Below are 22,776 nucleotides of genomic sequence, written 5' to 3'. Positions count from 1 at the left end.
CTACAATGTCTATACGGCAGCAGAAATCTCGGGGTGTCTAAAATGTCAAATTTCAGAACGTGGGAGAAAAGCCGATCACAACGCTAATTCACTTTATTGATAGAGCTACCGAAACCGGTTAAAGTTCTTCAATTCCCGACAGACGGCACAACGAGGAAGAACCCTCCCTCTTCCTAGTACCAAGGGTACTCAATAGAGAGCAGCCGCTACCGCATTGTATTATAGATCATTCCCATTTATACTGAACCTTTCACATTTTGTTACTTCCTGGTATAAATTTACCAGATATAAATGGATAATAAATTAATTGTATAAAAATGAAAGGTTTCGTGTTAGATGCAAGTGCCAAATATTCTAAGTACATGGACATTAAGGGTGACATAACTGTTTTAAATTTTATCATCACAATTATTCCAATTTAAAGAGGCATCTAATATTAAGTGAAAACGTGTGAAATGTACTTCGACATAAAATACGTAGAACCAAATATAAGGTATTCACATCCAACCATATCGACTACATTAATATAAATTAACATCAAGGCAACCGAAGTGACTGTGATGAATATTTTTAAATTTTGAGATATATTTCCAAAATTGCTTAGGTTGAGATCTTAAATTATCATCAATGCATTTCAACCAAACCAGTCTACCTGCCTTAATAGCAATTTTAACTACACTACGATAATACGAAAAAATACTATAATAATAATCAGATTTAAATTTCTTGGATTTCCTAAAGAACTGAATTTTATTATTGATATAATATATAAGAGAAATGGAAAAGGATGACGATAGGTGGAATTCCTTGGTTTAAGAAAAGGAACGGCAAAGTTCACAGCCTCAGACTCAGTAGCCGTGAGGCTATAAACTGCAGATTCAACAGAATTCTGTTTAAGAATGAATTGCCAGTCGATATTGCGCGAGGTCTCACGTTCATTGCCAAAGTTACGTCGAGGAACATTAATTTAAAGTCGAGAACAACTTATCAGGAGCGACCATCGGAGAATTTGAAAAAGAAACACTCAAATGTACTCCATAAAAGGTGAAGAGATGGAATAATAATAATAATAATAATAATAATAATAATAAATAATCGTGATTTTACTCAGGTGCAACAGATTTAATTAACAGTAATTTTGGGAAGATTTCACATTTGTATCCGGTTCTTTTCCAACTGTGCTTAAAATCTTAAGATGTGGTCCTCAGTATGTAAAGATGCTGAGAATATTCCAGTGGTAAACTCTTGAGTAATATTTAGACGAGCTCCGGGTTTGAAAGGACAAATCTGTCTGGAGACGGAACGGGTTGAGTAGCCCAAACTCTGCTGTTTATGATGATGATGATGATATTGCGAAAAATAGTTGTAAAATTTCGCGTTTCTTGATACATCGAATTCGCTGAAGCTTTTTCGCAGTTGCGAAGAATTATTTTTATTTTGCGTGCGTCGGCCGAATCCTCGTATGCATTAAAATTGCCTCAATAATGCGTAAACAACTGAAGAAACATTCATAATTATTACGTCACAGTTTTCGCCGGCATTGTTGTATTTAAGACCGATTGTTGACGACAACAATAATGTATGACTTAGTATTGTCGTCAACAGTCGGTTTTTGTCATTGTGGAACGAACTCAGCTGCGGATCGGTTGTGAGAAAAGTGCGTCGTAGACAAGATAGTCTTTCAAATTAATCCAATACACACGTTTTATAGGAATTATTAAGACATTTTTAATTCTGTCCTAGACTCTGTGCATTTTAGTATCAATCGAGTTGTTTATTGCAGGTGGACATCCCCTGGAACGAAGAGTTGGGTAAGGACTTACAATTTATTATTATTATTATTATCCCATCTTTTCACCTTTTATGGGGTCTGTACTCCCATGTACCCGAGACAGACGTCGTCCCTGAGGTATTTCCGGGATCCATTTTGTTTTTAATATGTGTTACATGAATTATATAATTTTATTTTATGAAAGCGTCTTTTAATTAATGTTTGAAGTTCCCAAGATGGCGGTCTTCTGCAGTTCCCTGACGTCGTGTTCGCCCGGGATGTTGGCCAAATATTTCCTGAGTGACCTGGAGACAGTTCCTGTCGCTCCTAAAATTATTGGGATTACTTTTTCTTAAACCTTCGACATTCTCTGTATTTCTATGAGAAGGTCCTTCTATTTCAAGATCTTCTCCGCTTTCTTCTTAATTACGTTCCTGTCAGTCGGCGTTGCTACGTCAATTAAGAGGCAACTTCCGTTTTTGTTTCGGATTATAACATCCGCTTTGTTATTTGTGATGGTTCCATCTCTTCTGATTTGCTGGTTCCACTAAATAGTTATTTTTAAATCTCCACTGGTCTCCACTGTCTTCGGGAGGTGTTCATACCAATGATTCTCTTCTAGCCTTACCCCAGCTTTCCTGCTTATGTTAAAATGTAACTGAGTACAAACACGATCATGTCTCTTGCCAGCACGGGGCATCCGGACATAACGTGATCTGTCGTCTCATCAAATCGCTGCTGTAATCTGACTTTCAGTTTCCCCTTTCAGATCTCCTCTTGTTAGCCACAGAAACGAGTCCTCTTTGCTTATGAGTTGTCTGTCCAAACTTCGAAGATGTTTTTTTGTTCTCCCATTTTCTCTTTATTCTCTCTTGAATCAAAGTCTTACTTTGTTTCCCTTCATCTTCAGACTTTAGTTCGTCTTTGATTTTCGATGCTGTCTTAGTTATTGAGTTCGTTTTGCCTGAGAATTGTCGTGTAATTTTACGATATTAATACATGGATCCTTCTGATGCTTTATGTGCAAATACTCTGCCATATTAACTTTATTATTAATATTCATCACATTTAATATTTTCGTCTGCATTTGTGAACTCGTGTAAGAGAATTTGGCTTGTCTTCTTTCGACGTAAATTCGTCTCTACGGAAGGGTCGTTCGGTAAAACAGCGTTAAGTTACGAAAATGTGTAAGATTCATACCAACAATGTGTAAATATCGACCGACAATGGTCAGCTCTTATGTGAACACCTGCGTCTACAACAATGATAGAAAAAGGATTCGAAATTCTAACAAACGCCTGCAATACCCCAGAGACCCAACCAACCAAATTCCTTCGACAACTTGCCTGACGGGATAACCTCCCATCAGCAGCAACAGATCCCAGTTTGAATGGTCGAGGCTCCCGCCACGACGAAACCCCGTTAGCGTTAGCAAAATTTCCGTTCTTATATTACGACCGTTTACCATTTCCAGCAATGCGTCTTGTGCGCAGGAATGGTTTCACCTAGGTAGGGACGATGCTTGCGCTTGCGCAGGCCTCTGCCCTCAGTTAGCTTCTTTGGTTGGTTGGTTGGTAATAACGCGTCGCCTAAATCCTATCAGTGAGAGTATCTTAGGAGAAGAACAATGTGGTTTTAGGAAAGGTCGATCGTGTTCCGACTGTTTTTATAGTAGAACAAATAATTCAGAAAAGAAGAGAATTGAACTTACCAACTTATATGATGTATGATGTACGAAAAGGCCTTCGATAGGGTCACGCGACAAAATATGAGAATCATGTACAGCAAAGGCTCTCCAAATCATTTGATTAAAACCATTCAGGTCCTGTATTATAAAACAAAAATTGTAATTGACACTGGGGAGAAGATTAGTAATGTAGCAACAATAGGCAAGGAAGCCCTCTCTCACCATTGTTATTTGATATTTACGTTAACGCAGCTATAGAAGACCGTCACGGTGGTCTAGCGGTTAGAACGCTGGCCTTGTAATCCTGGGGTCTCGTGTTCGATTCCCGGCGGTGCCCGAATTTATAACTTGTGTTGGGCAAGGCCGTGGTCTAGGCAACACGGAGTTTTCCTCCGTGGCATCCCAACAATTACTCCATTCACACACAGAAGAAGGCAATGGCAAATCACTTCTGGATCATCTGCCAAGAACGTATATGAACAGGTCCCAGTCCGAGAAAAGGATGGAAGGATCCTGTTCATATGGACATTATTATTGCATCAGAAGATGAATTACAGATAGTCTTCAGCTTTTCATGAAAGAATATAATTTAAAAATTTCTAGCACAAATAAAAAAGTATGTCTTTGCAAGGAGTTGAGCATGCGCGATGTAAATAATAGAGCAAGTTGGATGATTTGATTATTTAGGCTGTAACGTCTCCTATTGTTACAAAGAAAAATAAATAGATTTCAGAAAACGTGTGGCACAACACCTCAAGTTTTATAAGGTATTGGAGCCTCCCCAGTCAACATATGGCTGTGAAAATAGGTCCCTAATCTGCGCAGATAAGCGGAAGATTGACGCCTTACATGATGCTGTCAGGGGGTGGGTACGAGACGCCCCCAAACAATGGTTTCGTGAGGCAATACGGAAATTGCCAGAGACCTCCAGGGAGAATATGTGGAACTGGCCGATGTGTAACCTGGGAGCCCAACCGTCGAGGTTAGTCTAAATCATTTGTATTTTAAAACACATTGTAGACCTGTAAAATACATTCTAAATTTATGTAATTTATATAGTACTGTAATGGAAAAAATGTGCGAGTTTCAAGAGAAATATTTTTCTTTTCGCACCAAAGAATGGTATAACCTCATTGGCTGAATCATTATTTGTACGCTTCTATCACTAATAGTATTGTCATTAGCAGTTCAGCGTTTGAGGTGTACGGACGCGCGTGTCTTTTGTTCCTGCATTCGCTGTCTCATCGTAATTCTAGCTACGAGTTGACGCGAGTTCAGTAACTCCCGTGGCCACCAAGCAGCGTCGTCAACCTCTGATTGGAGTGCGTAACTGTGTCGCACTACCAATTGTTTCCCGTTTTAGTCCAGAGGTGACATCTGTCGATGTGGAAACAACACTTAAAGAGGCTGGTCTGCACCAGACGTAAAGGTAAACTTGACTCATATGCGTCATTTCATGTTTTAGTTAATGAAGATTACTTTCCTTTAGTTAATAACACTGTGTGTGGCCGAATGGGTGCCTCATTGCCCCCTTTTATGGTAAATTGACTCCTGATCAAGTGCATTCCTTCCGCACTCCTGGTAAAACTATTACAGTAGGTGCTTTGTCTGATGGTAATATACCTATTGTGCCTGAGGAAGTCTCTGTTTCCCAATGATTATGGCACTGGACTACTATGATTTTGACATCTTTTATCAAAATGTTAGACGTCTGCGGACAAAATATTGCTATTTTTTTAACAATGTTTATGATAACAAGTTCGAAATTTATTGCATTACGGAAACCTTGCAAAGCTTACAATGTGTCCTACACAGCTGTCGTAGCCGTAACTATATTACTCCATTCGTCTTCGATAGAGGGAGCCACAGAGCAGAGACTGAATGCAGTTGAGTTCAATAATCGATCTATATTTCAAAGTCGAAAAACACTGGTAAAATCGATTTGTCAGAGTCATGTTATATATCAATCGATAGCCAGCTTTTTTCTCTACATGGTTACTGGAGCCAGAATACATAAACTACAAGGCCAGTCGCTACGTAGAAGGAGAAATCTTAGCGCGCATTGTGCGAGCAGTGCTCGGCACTCCACGCTATGGGATGATTACGTCATGACGAGCGATGTTCGGCACTCCACGCTGAAGGGTTGCCTTTACCCAGATGCAAAACTTGGACGTTCGTCCTCCGGTTCACCGTACAACCTTCCTGTGTTCTTACAAGTTTTGCTTTTTCTATTTGTGGAAAGCCATGTTTTGTCCAGACACGCCAGGCAGATACAGGGCGTAAGAAGAGATATCCCAGTAAGTAATTAAATCTCTTTTAATGTCAATAAGCTTCCAAAAAATGTACCCGAGAATTTTGAGAAACATAACCGATTCAGATTCATTTGAGATTGACTACTAGCGATTTTAAGTACGAGGTGCGATCGGAAAGTTTCAAGACTGTGTCAATAGAGGGCGAACCGGATGTAGTACGAGCTTCTGCCGCTAGGGGGTGCGGCCTACATTCATAGTGAATCAGTGTGCATCATCGAATTAGCATTTGTTTCTTAGTTACGGGCGTTTTGGTAGTGCATTTCACCGACCCTCCTGCGATTTCGGAATGACAAAGAGTGTGCATCAAATTTTGCCAAAGACTCGCCAAAACGGCTACGGAAACCTATGAAATGCTAAAGCAAGCATTTGGGGAGTCCGCAATGGGTCGTGCACAAACGTTTGTGTGGCATTCACGTTTTAAAAATGGCCGAACCTCCGTCGATGATGACGAGCGTTCTGGACGACCATCTTCGAGCACAACGCCCGAAAATGTTACGAAGATTCGGCAGGCCATTCACGAAGATCGACTTCGTACCATCAACGACTTGTGCGACATTGTTGGGATAGGCTATGGGACCTGTCAGCTGATTCTAAAGGAAGAACTCCACATGCGACGCATCATGACAACGCGCCAGCGCACACAGCCCTCAAAGTTCGGCAGTTTTTGGCCTCAAACACCATGGCCGTCATCCCGCACCCTCCTTATTCGCCGTGTGACTTCTTCCTCTTCCCAAAGATGAAAATTCAGCTAAAGGGAAGGAGATTTGAGACGATAGAAGAGATTCAGGCAGAATCGCAGATGGTGCTTGACAGGCTGACAAAGAAAGATTTCCAGGGATGCTTCCAGGCTTGGCAGCGGCGCTGGGATCGTTGTGTTCACTCCCAGGGGAACTACTTCGAGGGTGATGGATGAATTTAATACCTGAGATAAGTGTACGGGTTTTTATAGGCGCAGTCTTGAAACTTTCCGATCGCACCTCGTACATAGAAGGATAATATTAAAATGGGTCTTTGATAAATAGGTTGTGAGGATGTGAGTTTGATTTAGAGTCAAAGTTTATGGTTGTTTGGCTCACATTGTCAGTACCCCCCGGTTCATTCAAAGTCATCTGTGTTTTTATTTTTGAACCTGTAATTGCAGAATGGGCTTGCACAGAGTGAAGGTTAAATTTAACCAGTACCTGATATGATTTTGAAGCATATATTTTATCTGTAGATATGTACATATTATTTTATTTTTATTTTAAACTGTTCATATTTTATATGCTATGTATTTATAATTCCATTAATATGGAAATTAACTGTGTGTGATGCACATATGTATTTTCCATGGTTTGTATCGTGTTATTTGTTTTACGTGCCATGCGCATGTGATATTTTTAGTCCGTCTGTTACTGCATGTAATTTTTGTAAAATTTCTGCTCTTTATTGTATTGAGTTCTTACAGGAAAGAAAATTGTAGAAAAAAATATAAATTGTTTCCAATATCGCTGGTATAGCCAGTGAAATTTTGTTGCATGTATCATCATGATAAAACATTGGTCCATATCAAATTACATAGCTCCAACATTTGCAGCTGTTTCTGGTAGTAGATAGCTTTTAAAATACTGAGCTTCTGTCATTTGGCTGCAATTATGCTAAGTATATTATCGTATTTTGTACTAGAGGCATGTTTTGTATTTTCATGCTATCACGATAACCACTGGATATTCCATAATCTATATAGAAGGGTAAGAAGTCTGCGTGTGTACTTTTTTATGCAAATCAAATTTCCTTTCTTCATAATTATTATGATTGCTTGTTATGTGTGTGGCTGGAAAGTGGTATTATACCAAAAGGGTAATATTTTTTTAATGAGGAGGTAAAATAACACTCGCTCGGTCCAACTTAATAATTCTTGTTGGAGCGTATGTCAATTGCTTATGGGTGCCACTATCCAGTGCCTAATACCAGGCTGGATGTGATGGCTACGTATTGTCGATTATTATGCCAACATCATGGGCTGTGGTTACTTGAATAGAGCATTAAACTTCTCTCCATTGGCTGCCCTGCTGCCCTCAATGGCTGTGTGCTATTGGAGCTGAAACATTTGTCCTGCAGCAACTAAGAGCAGGCGTGATCAACATGTTTGCGGCCACTTGTATATGGCAAGCCTAGAAATACAAGTAGCTGCCATGAATTTTATCAAAATTCACACATAATTAAGTCGGAGAACCTGAAAATAAGAGACTGTTTGGAGACCTAAACATAGATGGAATAGTATTATTAAAGTGGATCTTAAACAGAATATGAGTTTGTGGATTGAATTAATGTGGCTTAGTGGTGCATTCTTGTAGACACATGAAACTTCATAAATTACAGCAACGGAGTACCTTGGTTTTTCAAGGATTATATTCCATGGAGTTAGTTACTTCATATCACTCAGTGAGGCAGTATCTGAGTCAAAGGAATACTGTTACCTGATAACAAGCCTGATAAATTCGATACTGTGTTATAGACATTTATATAAGATTTTCTGTATCATTGGCAGAGAAATTCTGGAGTGTGTGTTACAAATCCGTAGCTGATTTTATATCCCCTGCCCTCGGTTCATCTGCTTGATTGGATGTTATTGTGTTACTGTCTCCACAGAAGAATAACATGTACACCGTGATTTATATGAAATGCAATATTTAACAAGCCTGTGAATTTCGATCTCCGCTTTTATCCATTGTAAACAGATGATAAAGATACGTGTGTGATGACTGTGTTTGTTAAACATCGAATGTCATGTTTATTAGTGTATGAGAAAGCATTATGACTTAATTAGTGTGTTGTTTCCTTAAACTTCTCTCTTTATAGGACGTTTTCTTTTTTAATTTGCAGTTTTTCTGTAAGGAAAATAACACTTCTTTCACGTTGGGTACCTTTTGAGGGGTTTAGACCTCTAGGTCAATCGTTGTACAGTGAAACTTTAGATTGGAGTATTGGTGAGTCTTTGCTTTATTTTGCCCAGCTTCAGTGTGTAACACTGAGGTTGCAGTTTAATATGGTTAGTACACTACCGTCAGGATTACTTGACGTAGACAGATCACAGTGTCGAAGACCACATCAACGTAGTACAATTCAACAGCTGCTCTGATGCCTACACCAATAGGTGAGACAACCTTCTTTTCTTTAGCAAATCATCAGAATCAATTCATTACACCTTCTCTCATTCCACTTAATTATCTTATGATTCCACTTGGCAGGCTAGACATCGAATTCGTTAAATTAGTTTGGTCATTATTATTTCCATTTCGACCACAAGTGACTTACGTACGACAGTTTGGTTATGTCCGTGGCCTTTTATTACCTGTGCTTAAGGATTAAGGCTCAGAATCTTTTCTCTCCATTCTGATTAATTTTTGTGTGTTCTATAATCTGTGCTGTGTACATAACGGAAGGTTCTGGTAGTGTGTGCCATTTTTGAGTATGAAACTTGACTTTTCATGGAACGGGAAGCACGAAGATGAAATGCTACGAAAATAATCAGACCTAAACGAGAGGAAGTAACAGGATGACGGAGAATATTTTTTTCGCACAGTGAAGAACTTTTTGTTGCTGCCTCCATCATCTGCCCTGATGAAGGTAGACTTTTAATGGTTCGCATTTCTGCTTCGTATTCGGGAGGTCTTGGGTTAAAGTCTGGACCCGGAGACCGGCTATCCTGACTCGGATTTTTTGTGATTTTTCTCAGTCCTTCCATGCAAGTGGCAGGATAGTACTTTCAAATTGTGCCTTGACCATTTCCCTTTCTAACACACTGTTCACTGTCATCCTCAGGATGTAGTCTGATATACTGAAAAAGCGCCTTCAAATGGCACTGCAATGTAGAATAGAGCCTTTTTGCTACTTTGAGAACATCAGGTAACTTCATACTGTTATATTTTATTCGATATAATCTATTATAAACTTCACAGTTTGTTCACTTCTCCATATGCTCCTAGGGTTGACCAAATGAAGGTCATGTAGTATGAATACGGAAGGTCAAGTAATCTGTAGTAAATTTTAGTTGGGGAAAATTTAAAGAATAGAACACCTGAGAGAGAGGCAGTGATAGAATGATAATAGTAAGGTTAGGTGTCATTAAATATGCTGCGAAGCTGTAATTATCTTATTGATTTTCTAGGAATGTGTTTTGAATATGTAAAGTTCACCCATAAGGATATTTGTGGATTTCACATTTTTTTACCATGTTTTGGTCTGTGGATATGAAATCACTTCTGAGAGTATGTTTTGTTATTGGTTCAGCAAGTACCTTTCCAGTGTGCTTATGTAATGCTCCACAGTAAACCCCCTTATCACTTCAGTTTGTGAGCAACTATAATTTTGTGTTACTTATTCACTGTTATTTTATGGAAGCGGTCTGACTGACCAGACTTCGGTAGTAACATTATTGGTGGTGTCCATGATACAGAATTTTTAAAGGAGAAAGGAAAAAGAAAAGGATCTTCAAATGACTAGATGGTGATATAGGAAGTGGCACAGGTAAATGTGAAGAATATTTTGTTTTGTTTTAATGACAATGCTTACGTTTCTGAAGCACTTGCACCAAATGCTTGTATTTTAAGTTAAGCGATTGGAGATATTTATTTAATATAGGCAGTATTTTTTTCCTTTGTACAGCGTTGTGCAATATTTTTTAAAATATGTGTGGGCCATGAAAGACATGTTGATATGCCACATTGGCCTGTAGATTGAGAACTCTGTTTATAGAGAAACTAGTTATTGCTGGAGATCACAGTGCAGAACTGCTTAATCACATATGAACTTCAGGGATAAATGGAGATCCTGAATCAGGATAAAAAAACCGCAGAGAGAAAAGCACATGACTCACAAGTGAATGGAATAACTTCATACTTGTTTTGTTCAATGAGAGAACCAAAAATTATGGTTTTGAGGGTTGAAGGAATGTTACCTCTGAAGGGTTCAATGTTCTGTGCTAATGTGCACAGAAATGTGTGTAATTAGCTTGTTCACTTTGCAAGTCAAAGAAAGGAAATATTTTGTTACAACCATGTTATTTTTCATTTTCCATCCTCAGAAGTCTGCATGCACATTACAGAGATTCTATTTACATGTTGTGAATTTCATTGAATGTGACAATGCATAAAAAAAGATTTAAATATTTTGTCGTTCTTTGTGATAATTGATTGAATTGGGATTGAATGGGGGCTAATTATGTGTCAGTAATGTTAGTCTAGGTTATGTACTTTCTGCATATGAAGAGTAATTGTAATTGAGGTTATGTGAAACTAATTTTTTTCTCAGTGGCCTTACATTTGTGAAAGAAACTTAGCTGCCTCATTATGTGAGATTTCAGAGCTGTTCTTAAACAGTTGTTACGTCTCCTTGGATGAGGGGTTAGCCCATTGCAAGGCCTATACCTACACAGGGCTGCACAACATGCTGCTTTGAGCAGGCTTTGAACCCATGATCCCAGTATCCAAACAGTGAAGACCCATGCCTTAGATTACAGTTACTGAGATTGGCTGTATAAACCTGATACCTACCCATAAATTACCTGATTTAGAATTCCATTCAGTATCCAGTTTGTAAATTTTGTGTTCCTGTCTTCCTTAATTACTTGTGGCGAAATCAAAGATTAATGAAGCAAAAGTATCATATGAAGCACTACACAACCTGAGAATTGGCTATTCTATCATAAAAATTCTCATATACATATAAACCCATCAAGAAGTTTGAATACTGAGCATTTTTATATGTGATTCAAAACTTTTAAGACCTGTGAATGCAATTATTCTGGGGTAACCAACCATAGGAGTGTGAAAATAATTTTCAATGTTTCAGACAGTCTCTTCCATCATAATTGGAGTGATGTGATAAGTGAGGTAACAGATATTTATGCATCTTCTTGACTTTTCGAGCATAGCGAATGTCGACAGGAATATGGGATTAATTGTTTCATTCCTGAAATTCAGCTACAAAGACACCTTATTGAAGTAGGACCATGAACAAACAGCCGTCACCCATGGAAGGAAGTGGGGAATGATAGAACGCACCCCTCTTTGGCCAGGACTTCAGTGACAGAGCACGTGACTGTCTGCTGTTTTCTGTTGGTCATGTCTCAGACAAGGACACTGTCTTGAGTCTTCTTCCAGCACATGACATTGCCACATTTCTTGACTCTAAGTAAGAACTTTTGATGTCAAAATGGTTGCCAGGTGTAGTTTTATCCTAAAAGTATTTGGTTTTAGTGTGTGGACACCATGTGCTCTTTTCTGAAGCCCCGCATTTATGTTTATAATGTTGAATGTGGAATCTGTTTATATATATTCTGTGTCTTGTCTTGCATTTTTATTTCACATAAGAAATAAACCCATTGGAATTTGTTGTAATGTGTCCTTTGCACAACGTGCATAGTAAGAACAAATTTTGTTTTTTTAATGTTCTCCATTGTTACTATGGTAATCGTGGTTCCTACTGATTTAAGTAGGAATTATCAGGAGTGTTTGTGTATATGAAGATTGTTTTTTGTTGTGACAGGTTAGTTAGAACATATATGACACGTTAGAGTAGGCTGTCAGATCCATTTGGGTAAGTGAAGTTATGTTAGGTTATATTTCTTTAATTTCGGTTAAGTAAATTTTAGGTTGGGAAAGGTTTATAAAAGTTTATTTTAAATGTTGGAATTTTTAATGTGTACACTATAAAATATTCAGACTCACTGCTGTGAAAACCTCAGATCCTACATTTTTAATTCTGGATTTTGAAATTTCAAAAAAGTTTTCAAGTTTTAAAAGTTTAGAAGATTTCAAAACTTTAGAATTTTCAAAATTTGTAAAATATCTTGTGGAAAGACAGACTTAATACCTCTGAATGCATGCTGCAAAGAATTTGTGAAGATAATGTGTGTATTCTGTTACAGAATACACTTTGCTGACTTATTTACAATGTAGAACATGATGTGGGTGTTCTGAGTGAAGAAGGTTCGTCTGGCATGAAAACTGACGAACTTTACGTACCATTACTATTTTTCATAGAAATGGCCGAATCTGAAGTAAGCATTGTTTTTGTATGAGTTTCGTGGTTGGTTGTGTAGCACTCACATGTGTGTTCTTACAGCTCAAGTAATTTGTAATGTAATAGGTATTGGTTGAATTCTGGACATCAGTTCAAGCTGGAAGTAATACATCGTGTTCTGAGCATTCTGGGACCCTGTACTTCCTTCTTCAGGAGCTCTGCCTAGCTTGGCTTTTTATTCTGTTGTTTACTGTCACGGCTTCCATCATGATGGCCTAGACCAGTGTTTTGTTCCTGTGTGCTGGAAATTTTTATAAATAATTGGATATTTTGACATAATAGTTCAAAAATATAATATATTATGTTTTGCATTTGGAGAGAGAGCGAGACACGTGCACAAAAACACACACACACAAGTTCAAACTGATCAGTGAATTTAGTTTAGTGATAAATTTAAGGATTTTTCTAGCCATATGTTTCACATGCATACTTTGTGCTATGATTTCATTCTGAATTAATTTTTATGTGTTAATGGTAAACATTGCCTTGTGCTAAAATTAGGCTATTTAACTTGCTTGAATTATGTAGTTTTCCGAAGTAGGATTTGAGGTTTTCACAACAGTGAGTCTCAAGATGGCTGTCTTCTGGGTTGTAGTGCCATTAGTCTGGTAGAAGTTTACCAATGTAAGGGTGATGATCTCATTACTCTGATGATGGAGTCAGCAAGGTCCTCTGAAACAGCAAACTTCTACCAGACTACACGGAGCTACAACCCAGAAGACAGCCATCATGTAACTTTCCTGTTATAAGAATAATGTAGCGTTGTGTCTTATATTAAATTGTACATTGAAGTTGCGTTTTTAAAATGAAGTGTATGTTTTTGAAATTTAATTTATTAGTAATAATTATGATTCATATAAAGAATATAATCTGTATGAAACTGTTGTTATAACTTTGATACTGTGCAAAATGATTGCATTGAAAATGTATTGTGTGTCATAATGAGAGTGCACAGTTATTATTGTTTGGTATGTGGTACGTTGTTTTACAGAAGTGCATTGATTATTTGAAAGTTGTACCTGATTTGTATAGTGAGACATGTCTCACACCTTCTCATGATGGAAATCAGGTCATCAGTATAAAAGCTGAAGATTTCACAGATACAGAAAATGAGGAGGAGGATCCTCTGCTAATAAAATTTCCAGTAATAAAGCCTGAATTTGAGGTAAGTTGTGTGTCTATGTGTACATAGTTATATTCTAGTTACTTACTGTCTTTCACATCTGCATCTCTCTGTAGTAATTCCACTCTGGTGAATGGATTTTGAAAAATCCTTTCAAAATGTCTCGAGACGATTGTATTTTGTTTCAGATTGTTTTTGGAGTACCATATCTATTTTCTCTGAAGTCAGTTTTTAGTCATGGCACAGTGCATTCACCGATAAACTGGAATGCAGCTGTCACTTCGTGGCTTCTGCCTGGAACTGCTGTAAAATCAGTAATTTGATTTTATTGTTCAACTGTAGTGATACTTGACTTATATTAACAAACTTTGTAGTGCTTGGCTGCAAATTGTATGGTTCCAGCCTGGAGCCAGGAAGAGACGGTTATGTTCTGGTTTATAAATGAACGTACCTTATAAATGTTGTGTAAATTAAAAATATTGTAGCTGTTGGGTAGTTTGTCCAACATTTCTAGTTATCCTCATTTTGATACCACTACCTGTCATTGAATACATTATAAGTTTTCCCATGAACTATGAGTTTTTTAAGGTTGAAGGTTGTCATTTGTTACTTGTGTAATTTTTGTAAAATCTGTATCCATAATATGTGAGGAAGAGTTGTCATTACTGCTAAGGATCTGGAACATTGATGTGAGCATAATGTGCAATTTTTGTCATGTTGGAAATGACGTGTTTCCACATCATGCCTTATGTATAATTACAAAACTGTGGCACTGCAAATGAAAAAAAAATATCCAGTTCTGAGTAGACATGCTTTCTTATTTGCGTATCTTGTGAACCATTCATTTCCACTTCAAGGAATAGGCCTATTGACCCATTCTGGGATAGTTGCTCAAGGCAACTTGTCCTTATAAGTCTTGTAGGGTGCATTTGAGTAATGAGTGACAAGCCCACTGCCTCTGCACAACTTCTACACAATCCTGATTTGTGTTCTAGAGCCATCTAGTAGAGAATCAGGACAGACATGGGTCAGAAATGACAGCTGAATTTTGCTTACAGAACATCTCATTCTTGCTTGTAAGATTCTTTTACACGCCTTAAATCTACGACATGGGACCACCGGCTTTACCTCCCCTTCGAAGGAAGTTCTGCTACAGATGTTTATCACCCTTAAAAATCCATTGACCTCAGCCGGGTTTGAACCCGCGAACCTTGGGTCAATTTTGTTTATTGTTTCACTATGGGTGGTAAAAGCACCTCAGAAAATGTTAATCCTTGAATTGAACTATTATAAGGAAAAGTTCACAGTTTCACATAAATAATGACGGATGTTGTTTGTATTTACTGGAACGTTGTGGAGTCAAATGAAAAAGATTTTCGTTAAATTTGATGTTGGGAAGCTGTAACTAAATTATGTCAACACATTGCTGTTGTAGTTTAAATTATGCAACAATTGTAGCAATGCTACATGAATACCTGCTTGTGTTTCTGTGTGCCAGAATTACTGGGTGGGGTGTCTCCATGCTTGTTTGGTTACCATGGATAATGTGGGTTTCCTTAGTAAAAAATCAAAGATCAAACTCCAATGAATGCTTCCCCCATATTGTCAGTGTGATTAAGTCAAGAAGAATGAGATGGGCAGGGCATGTGGTGCACATGGATGGGGCAAGAGGTGTACACTGGGTATTAGAAAGCCTGAGTTGGAAGAGACTGTTGGGGAGACCTTGATGTAGATGGGAGGATAATATCAAGCAGGGTCTATGGGAGATAGAGTTGAAGGCGATTGGATCTTGCTGGCCCAGGACAGAGACTGGTGGAATGCTTTGGTTAATTCGGTGATGAATCTTTGGGTTCCTTAAGCCATGTAGTTTGTTAGTTCACTTTATAACTTGTTTAATGACCATGTTACATGTTAATGCCAGCACTCTACGTAATAACTGGACTACTGCACATTTTTTACAGGCTAATTTATTGATAGAATTATAGCATTTTGCATTGTAATGGCAGGAGATGCATTCACTAAAATACTGTTTTAATTATTCAGCTTTCTACACTGCAGTGTTACATTATTAATTTAGAGTCAGCTCCACAACAGGCAGTTGTGTTGTAAAAGTAAACATGCAAGGTAGTATGAGAATTCTGCACTGAGTTTGTAGTAAAAGCAAGTATTCACCAAAGGAATGGAAAAAAAATACTGAACATTTTGAAGTATCCCTCACTGTATGTTTATAATTGCATATTCTTATAATTTATCATCAGATGCTGAACTTCTTCAGGAGAAGGGTCTGAAAAGGTTTTATTAAGACAGTGTGCTTTTTCACCCGTAAATATGAAAGGAATATAAATGTCTGAAAATTTATGTTGAGGGTGAGATTTTATAAGATTTGATTCTTCCCAATTCTCTTTAATCTGTCACATTCTGATCCAAAATATGCTGCCACAATGCAGTACAACACAGCACAGGAATGAAATCGATGTTAGTGAGTTGTTTAAGACAGAAAAACTGGAATGGTGCATGCACTATTCCTTTATTCAAAAAGAGGCATGTCTGACTCAAGTCTAACTGGCGTGCGTTTCCCATAAATGGCAAAGTGTGTACGTGTGAATAAGACTGTCTTGTCTTGACAAACCATTGTGCATCCAGCGTAACACAAGCTTTATCAATTTTCTTCCCACACAGGATTTTTCCACATTTCTCAACTGCCACAACATTATATGTGTAAATAGGTTGTTGGATACCATCTTGTCCTGAAAATGTTTGATGTTAAGACGACGACAGTCTTCTGATATGTTGCACCATTCAATCTGGCAGAAGTTTACTGATGTTTCAGAAGTGCTTGCTGCCCTTGATTATGATATTAGAATTTTAGTAGTGCCAATGTGATGTCTGCTTTTTTACATTCATTGTTGTTTTGCATTTATATTTGGCATATGTGCATTGGTTAACAGAATTATCTTTTATTTATAATTTTACAGCAGAACATAGATTTAATCAAAGTAGAAAATGATGTGGATATTCTGAGCGAAGAAGATTCTGTTGGCCTGGGAACTGATGAGGTGTATGTACCATCAGTATTTTCCATAAAGAAGCCTGAACTTGAGGTAGGTCTTCTGTTCAGTTTTGTGACCCTCTGTGTGCCATCTTGTGCGTTCATCTTTACAATTAAAGTCACTTATAATATGACATCCAAATCAGAACATGTTAACAATACGCCTGCCATGCCACTGTAATGATCAAGTCCTGTAAGAACACAATTAAAATACATGATCTGAATTGAATAGCATTTTTTCATTCTGTACCTTCACTGAACATGAGATACATATGTGATTCAGAGTAACAGACTTCCTGTTGCAAGCAGGTAATGTGCCCCCAAGTTTAAATGTCCAAAAGTATGACAATTTGAAAATCAGCTATGTAATCATAACAGTAGTGATGATGTTCTTTCAAAGGGTGTCTTGTATACAGTAAAATCTTAGTATAATGAATTCCAGTTTTCATTGTGATGGACATATTTTTGTCCACTACCAGAGTACATTAGCAGTAACGGATGTTGGTATAACAGAATTCCTTTGCAGTGCAGCAAAAAGTTGGCCATGTTAAGAAAAAAAAAGTTCAGTTGAATGAAATATTGCGTATTGTGTGATTTTGAATGTATTAACCCTTCCCGAGTTATATCTGAATATATATATATATTCAACCCTGAAATGGTGAACAGAATTGTTCATTTCAGAATTGAGAAACACCATTCTTTCTTTCAAATAGTTTGTTAAATGTGTGCTAGATATTGAGAACATACAGATATGTACATGTCTTCATTGTCTGTTTAATAAACTATAGAATGAACATGTTCTGATGACGATATTTCCTGGGAATGAAGCTTGTCCCAAGAATCTTCCAAATTCTGTAATTTCCCTAGTCTGCAGTGTAGTGCAGAATAGATTGATTAATGATACAATATTGTGTCAGTGATAGTAGAATCTATTGATAAAGAAGCTTATGATTCCAAAAGATAAGTGGCATATCAAACACTGAAGAAACTGATGTGCAAATGGCTTGATTTGAAATGGCTAGTGAAACTATGGCTCTGCGTGTCCCCCGTGGCATAATGTGTAGACTAAATATTATTGAAGTACTTTGGGGTCTGAGTACTTTTCAGAGAATGCACAATAACCTTTATCATAGGGGAATAGGGGATTTAAACCTGCATACAACATGATTTTAACTTTGGAATTACATGTTTACAAGTTTCCTACTGCAGTGTGCTGCCATCTGGACTGTGCATAAGTGTTGACACATAGCTGTTAAAGGGATCATATATAAAACTGGCTGATAAAGGATAATTACCTCATCACATAAATGTTAAAAAGGTCGTTTTAGTAACAGCAAGGGGTTATTTGTTTTTATGCTCACAAGTATCTGTACAAACAGTTAGTGTGCCACCTATTCAAGACAAGAATTCATTGAACATCATAAAAACAATAAGATTTACTTTATTACTTTGGTTTATTGCTTTTAAGTATTATAAATACAGTTTATAAGTGCATAAAGTTCATTATACTGAAATTTTTGGTGTTCTTAATGCTGTACTGTAAGTGAAGTACACGAGAACACTTAATGAGTGCTCCCATATCTGACTGTTATCTTTTGCGTTTTTCGTAGAAACTATTTAACGTGCTAACGTGAACGGCTCTCCCAAGGGATGAAGCGAGCACAAAGGGGCTACACTCCTAATGGTTCCTCCCACCCCCACCTTTCCCAGGGGGTGGCTTCCACCCCAGCTCTGGTTCTTTCGCCCCAGACTTTCCCTGTATTTGGCCTGCCGTGTTATGGGCTTTACATAACCCTGTGCCCAACTTTGCTTTGTTAGAAACCCCTGTGCTGCTACACTCTCTCTTTAGATCACCCAGGCCTTGGATGAATCGGGGCTGCTCCCAAGGTTTTGGTCACCCTCAGGATTAGGCTACTTCTGGGGATCACATACACTGGAGATATCACCAAATAATACCCGCTATGAAGATTGCGGTCTTCAATTGGCATGTTCATCGACCTGATGACGGAGGCAGTATGACCTCTGAAACATTGGTGGAAATCTACCAGACTACATGGCACAATAACCCAGAAGACAGCAATCTTCAGACTCACCACTGTGAAAACCTCAAATCCTAAATACCCACTGTGCCTGCACAAGCTGGGCTTTTAACTCCTGGGTCTTTAACACCTAGGACTTTCCCAAGTATGCTTGTTCACTGTAGCCTGATCACCTTTGCTTGCTTTTCCAGGGGCTTTGTCCTCTAGATTCCTCTGTGAGTCTCACCTATTATGGCTTTTGAAATTCACTGCTTTGCTTCACCACAACTGCCCACTCTACAGAGGGCTAGGCCAACATCTAAAGGGCCCTCCATTCCCTTCAATAAATCCCAGGGATTTAATCGCTACAATAAGACAGGCCTCAGAACAACCAGGACAGGTTTCAATCCTCCCATATCCGGTTATGAAATTGTTTTGCATAAGAATAATGTAGCATAGTTTGTATCTTGCTGTAAATTATGCATTGAAATTTGGGTTTTAATGTTAAATATATATTTCCACGGTTTCTTTTCTTTGTTAAGATTTTGATAGTTGTAAAGAAGAAAATGTGTACATATATTGTCAGTTTGCTGAGTATACAGTGATCCCAAAGGATGTGTATGAGAGAGCATGTTCATGGTTGGTAATTGTCTGGTGTCTTGCAGAACTGCGTTGAAGTACCTAGTTCGTGCAGTGAGACACGTCTCCCATCTTCTCATGATGGTAATGAGGTCATTGATATAAAAGTCGAAGGTACCACATATGTACAAGAACAGGAGGATAGCTTGCTAAAGAATTTTCCAGCAGCACAGACTGATCACGAGGTGAGTTGTATGTCTGTCTGTACATTGTTAGACACGTTTCTTAGATATATAGAATTGTGCATTATCTTCTCGAGTGTGATGAGCATTACCTGGAACAGAAGTGGCATTGCTGTCAATTCTCTTAAGAACAGTTGTGATCCTCTTGAGGCTTTGGATATTTAACCTAAGATTGTAGAATCCCAAGAGTTTCAAACCCATCAAAAGAGGCCAGTGAGGCATTGTCCCTGTGTGTTTGTTAAGGGGGTAGATCCCCACTGAGGTGGCCCAGCTTATGATACGCAGACCTGTTTGTGGACTAGTAACCCGTCATAGTGGAAATCCTGCAAGAGCAAAGCAGTGCAACCTAATATTTTTCTATTTCTGTTTACCAGAGTCTTCTGAATGAAGGTAATCTGATACATGGTGAGGAGCGTGCATATTCCTGCAATGTGTGTAATAAATCGTTCAGTTGGAGGAGTCATTTGATGATTCACCAGCGCATACATAGTGGTGAGCGGCCATATACCTGTGATGTGTGTAATAAGTCTTTTGGTCGGAGAAATCATCTGAAGATACATCAAAGCACACACAGTGGGGAGCAGCCACATTCTTGTGATGTGTGTAATAAAGCTTTCAGTCGTAGGAGTCTCCTGAAGAGGCATCTACATGTACATAGTGGGGAGCGGCCCTATTCCTGTCATTTATGTAATAAATCATTCAGTCAGAGGAGTCATCTCAAGGTACATCAACGCATACATAGTGGGGAGCGGCCATATTCTTGCAATAAATGTGATAAGTCCTTCAGTAGGAGGAGTATTCTGAAGGGACATATGCTTATACATAGTGGGGAGCGGCCATATACCTGCGATATGTGTAATAAATCATTTGGTAGAAAGAATCAACTGAAGATACATCAACACATACATAGTTGAGTTCATCCATATGCCTGTAAAGTGTGTAATTATATTTACACACTTTACACGCATAATGATTATGAAGTGAAAGTATTCAATACAAGATGCATCAGCACATACACAGTGGAGTGTGGACAGTTTCCTGTGTGATGTTTTTAATAAATCATTCAGTAATCACCTGTATATGCAGGCACGTAAATTCCTTAACTTACGGCCGTATTGCTTCCTGTTCATATAGCGAGACACTGGCCAGTGGATGGCTTGTTTCATGTAAGACCATAGCAGGCTACCACATGATGTGGTTAGAGGCTCCATCTGCAGTTCAGAAACATTTTTATTAAAGCCGCTTACATTATTACAGTAGCTCCCAGAATTCATGTTTAAATTCTTTAAAGTATATTGATTATTTCTGCAAACTTCTGTTTCAAGTTTCTTCACACACAGAAGCCATGTATAGATTTGGATCCAGGAAGTGCAGTGTCAGCAGTACTGTATTGATTCATTGAAAACCATCTGTGGAGCCTGCAGCATGTGCTGGTGCATTGTAATTGGGTATGTTGCACTGTGGCTGCTGTCTTCCTACTGGTTACACATTCATTTTCGTGCAACTTTTTATATTTTTTAACTTTAAAATATACACTTTCTTGGGTTTAGGTCACTACAGATACTACTCATGAAATGTACAAAGATGTTTGTTGTAAGATTTGCATTTTCTGATTAAATTCTTTACGGTAAACATGTTTAGTGCTTTATATCGCCCTGATATGACAAACACAAAGGAAGCTCACATCCACGTGGTCACAAGAACAGATGTGGAACTGTTGATACGTGAATTGTTAATTTCTTTTGATTGTTTATTAACATAATATTGTTACTAACTTACTGTTATGAACAGGTTCAGAAAATACTAGAAAATTAGAAAATGAAGTTGAATTAATTTTCACACAGAGCTTGACTAGACTACAGTGCAATATCTTCTGAACTGTAATGGAGAGATTTCTAGCTACAGATTTACCCCTTTTTGACTTCCAAATGGGTCCAAGGTGCTTCTCTACTGAGTAATGAACTTTGCTTAAGCACTGAAACATGGAGACAGATGGAAGCATTGAAATTAAACTACACACAGTTGAGCCTTAATACCAAACTCATGTCATTACCCTGATGATGGAGGCAGCAAGGACCTCTGAAACGTTGGTAAACTTTTACCAGGCTACATGGCGTTACAACCCAGAAGACAGCCATCTTCACATGTGTCTTAGGTTTTTCTGTTGATTAGGTATGGGCGTCCTGCCAAATGTTCATCAGTAAAATGATTCTTATGTGTTAATTTGACCAATTATGTTATTAATCAGTGACACAGAACTATAAAATGACAAATGTTTCATGAAATTCATATTGCCACCTTCAGGCCTGTGTATAGTTCTATTCTGAAAATGGATCCTTTTTTTTACATAAATGTCACATTTATTAAAATTTATAGAAAGATATAATTACTCTGGAAAACTAATTTTAACTATTTTCTATAGCTTCCTGAATGATGTTTAATTTTCTGTATAGATGTTGGCCTACTGATTCCAAATCTGACAACAAAACTTCTGTATCTCACAGGGTTTCTGAGAAAGAACCAAATAAATTTTCTAATCTTTAGGAATTCAGTCACTTTTATTTCCTATAATGTTACGCTCATGTAAAAAATGTAATAGTAAATATTTATTTACTTTTATTAAGAATAAAAAGTTGATTCCACTTTTACTTTAGTGTAATTTACTACTCGTATGTAATAGAAATCCAAAATGTGAATGCACATTTTTAGAGAAACTTAATTTTTATCTTATGAGCGACCCATATGTTTGGCTGTAAATTGTGGTATCTCATCCTACGAGTGAACCATATGCTGAGCTTCACACATTTTGCTACTGTTGCTTTTCAATCAGTGGAACACATTGCAAAATACATTTAATTTCCTTTTACGTCTTTGAAAGCCATCAACACTCCACAATATGCCACATTTAGTGTTTCTTGTACTCTTTAAAA

General features: G+C 37.8%; 2 protein-coding genes across 22 annotated transcripts in view; one reads left to right on the top strand and one right to left on the bottom strand.

Moving 5' to 3' along the window:
- LOC147872912 (cell division cycle protein 20 homolog) overlaps window positions 1-22,776 on the bottom strand; it is a 149,676-nt gene that overhangs the window by 103,915 nt on the left and 22,985 nt on the right. The gene's annotated exons all lie outside the window — the stretch shown is intronic.
- On the top strand, window positions 1,617-21,478 carry LOC110833618 (uncharacterized). Of its 21 annotated transcripts, none has more exons than XM_087354595.1 (8): window positions 1,617-1,811; window positions 4,284-4,440; window positions 4,715-4,887; window positions 5,467-5,755; window positions 13,827-14,000; window positions 16,934-17,059; window positions 19,691-19,849; window positions 20,221-21,478. In XM_087354595.1, exons 4-8 carry the CDS (start codon window positions 5,567-5,569, stop codon window positions 20,758-20,760), a joined length of 1,188 nt encoding a protein of 395 aa, XP_087210721.1. In that variant the 5' UTR covers window positions 1,617-1,811; window positions 4,284-4,440; window positions 4,715-4,887; window positions 5,467-5,566; the 3' UTR covers window positions 20,761-21,478. The 21 variants fall into 21 exon arrangements, with proteins under 21 accessions (XP_087210721.1, XP_087210719.1, XP_087210718.1 ...); XM_087354593.1 differs by having other exon boundaries at window positions 4,185-4,440; XM_087354600.1 differs by lacking the exons at window positions 1,617-1,811; window positions 4,284-4,440; window positions 4,715-4,887; window positions 5,467-5,755 and adding exons at window positions 7,123-8,906; window positions 10,154-10,279; window positions 11,603-12,812.

The sequence above is a fragment of the Zootermopsis nevadensis genome, unplaced genomic scaffold (assembly GCF_977971745.1).
Source record: "Zootermopsis nevadensis isolate Lab colony 2312 unplaced genomic scaffold, Znev_1.0 Znev_ptg000023l, whole genome shotgun sequence".
Taxonomy (NCBI): Eukaryota; Metazoa; Arthropoda; class Insecta; order Blattodea; family Termopsidae; genus Zootermopsis; species Zootermopsis nevadensis.
Note: the sequence above shows the minus strand (reverse complement) of the source record. Positions and strands in the feature narration are given on the sequence as shown.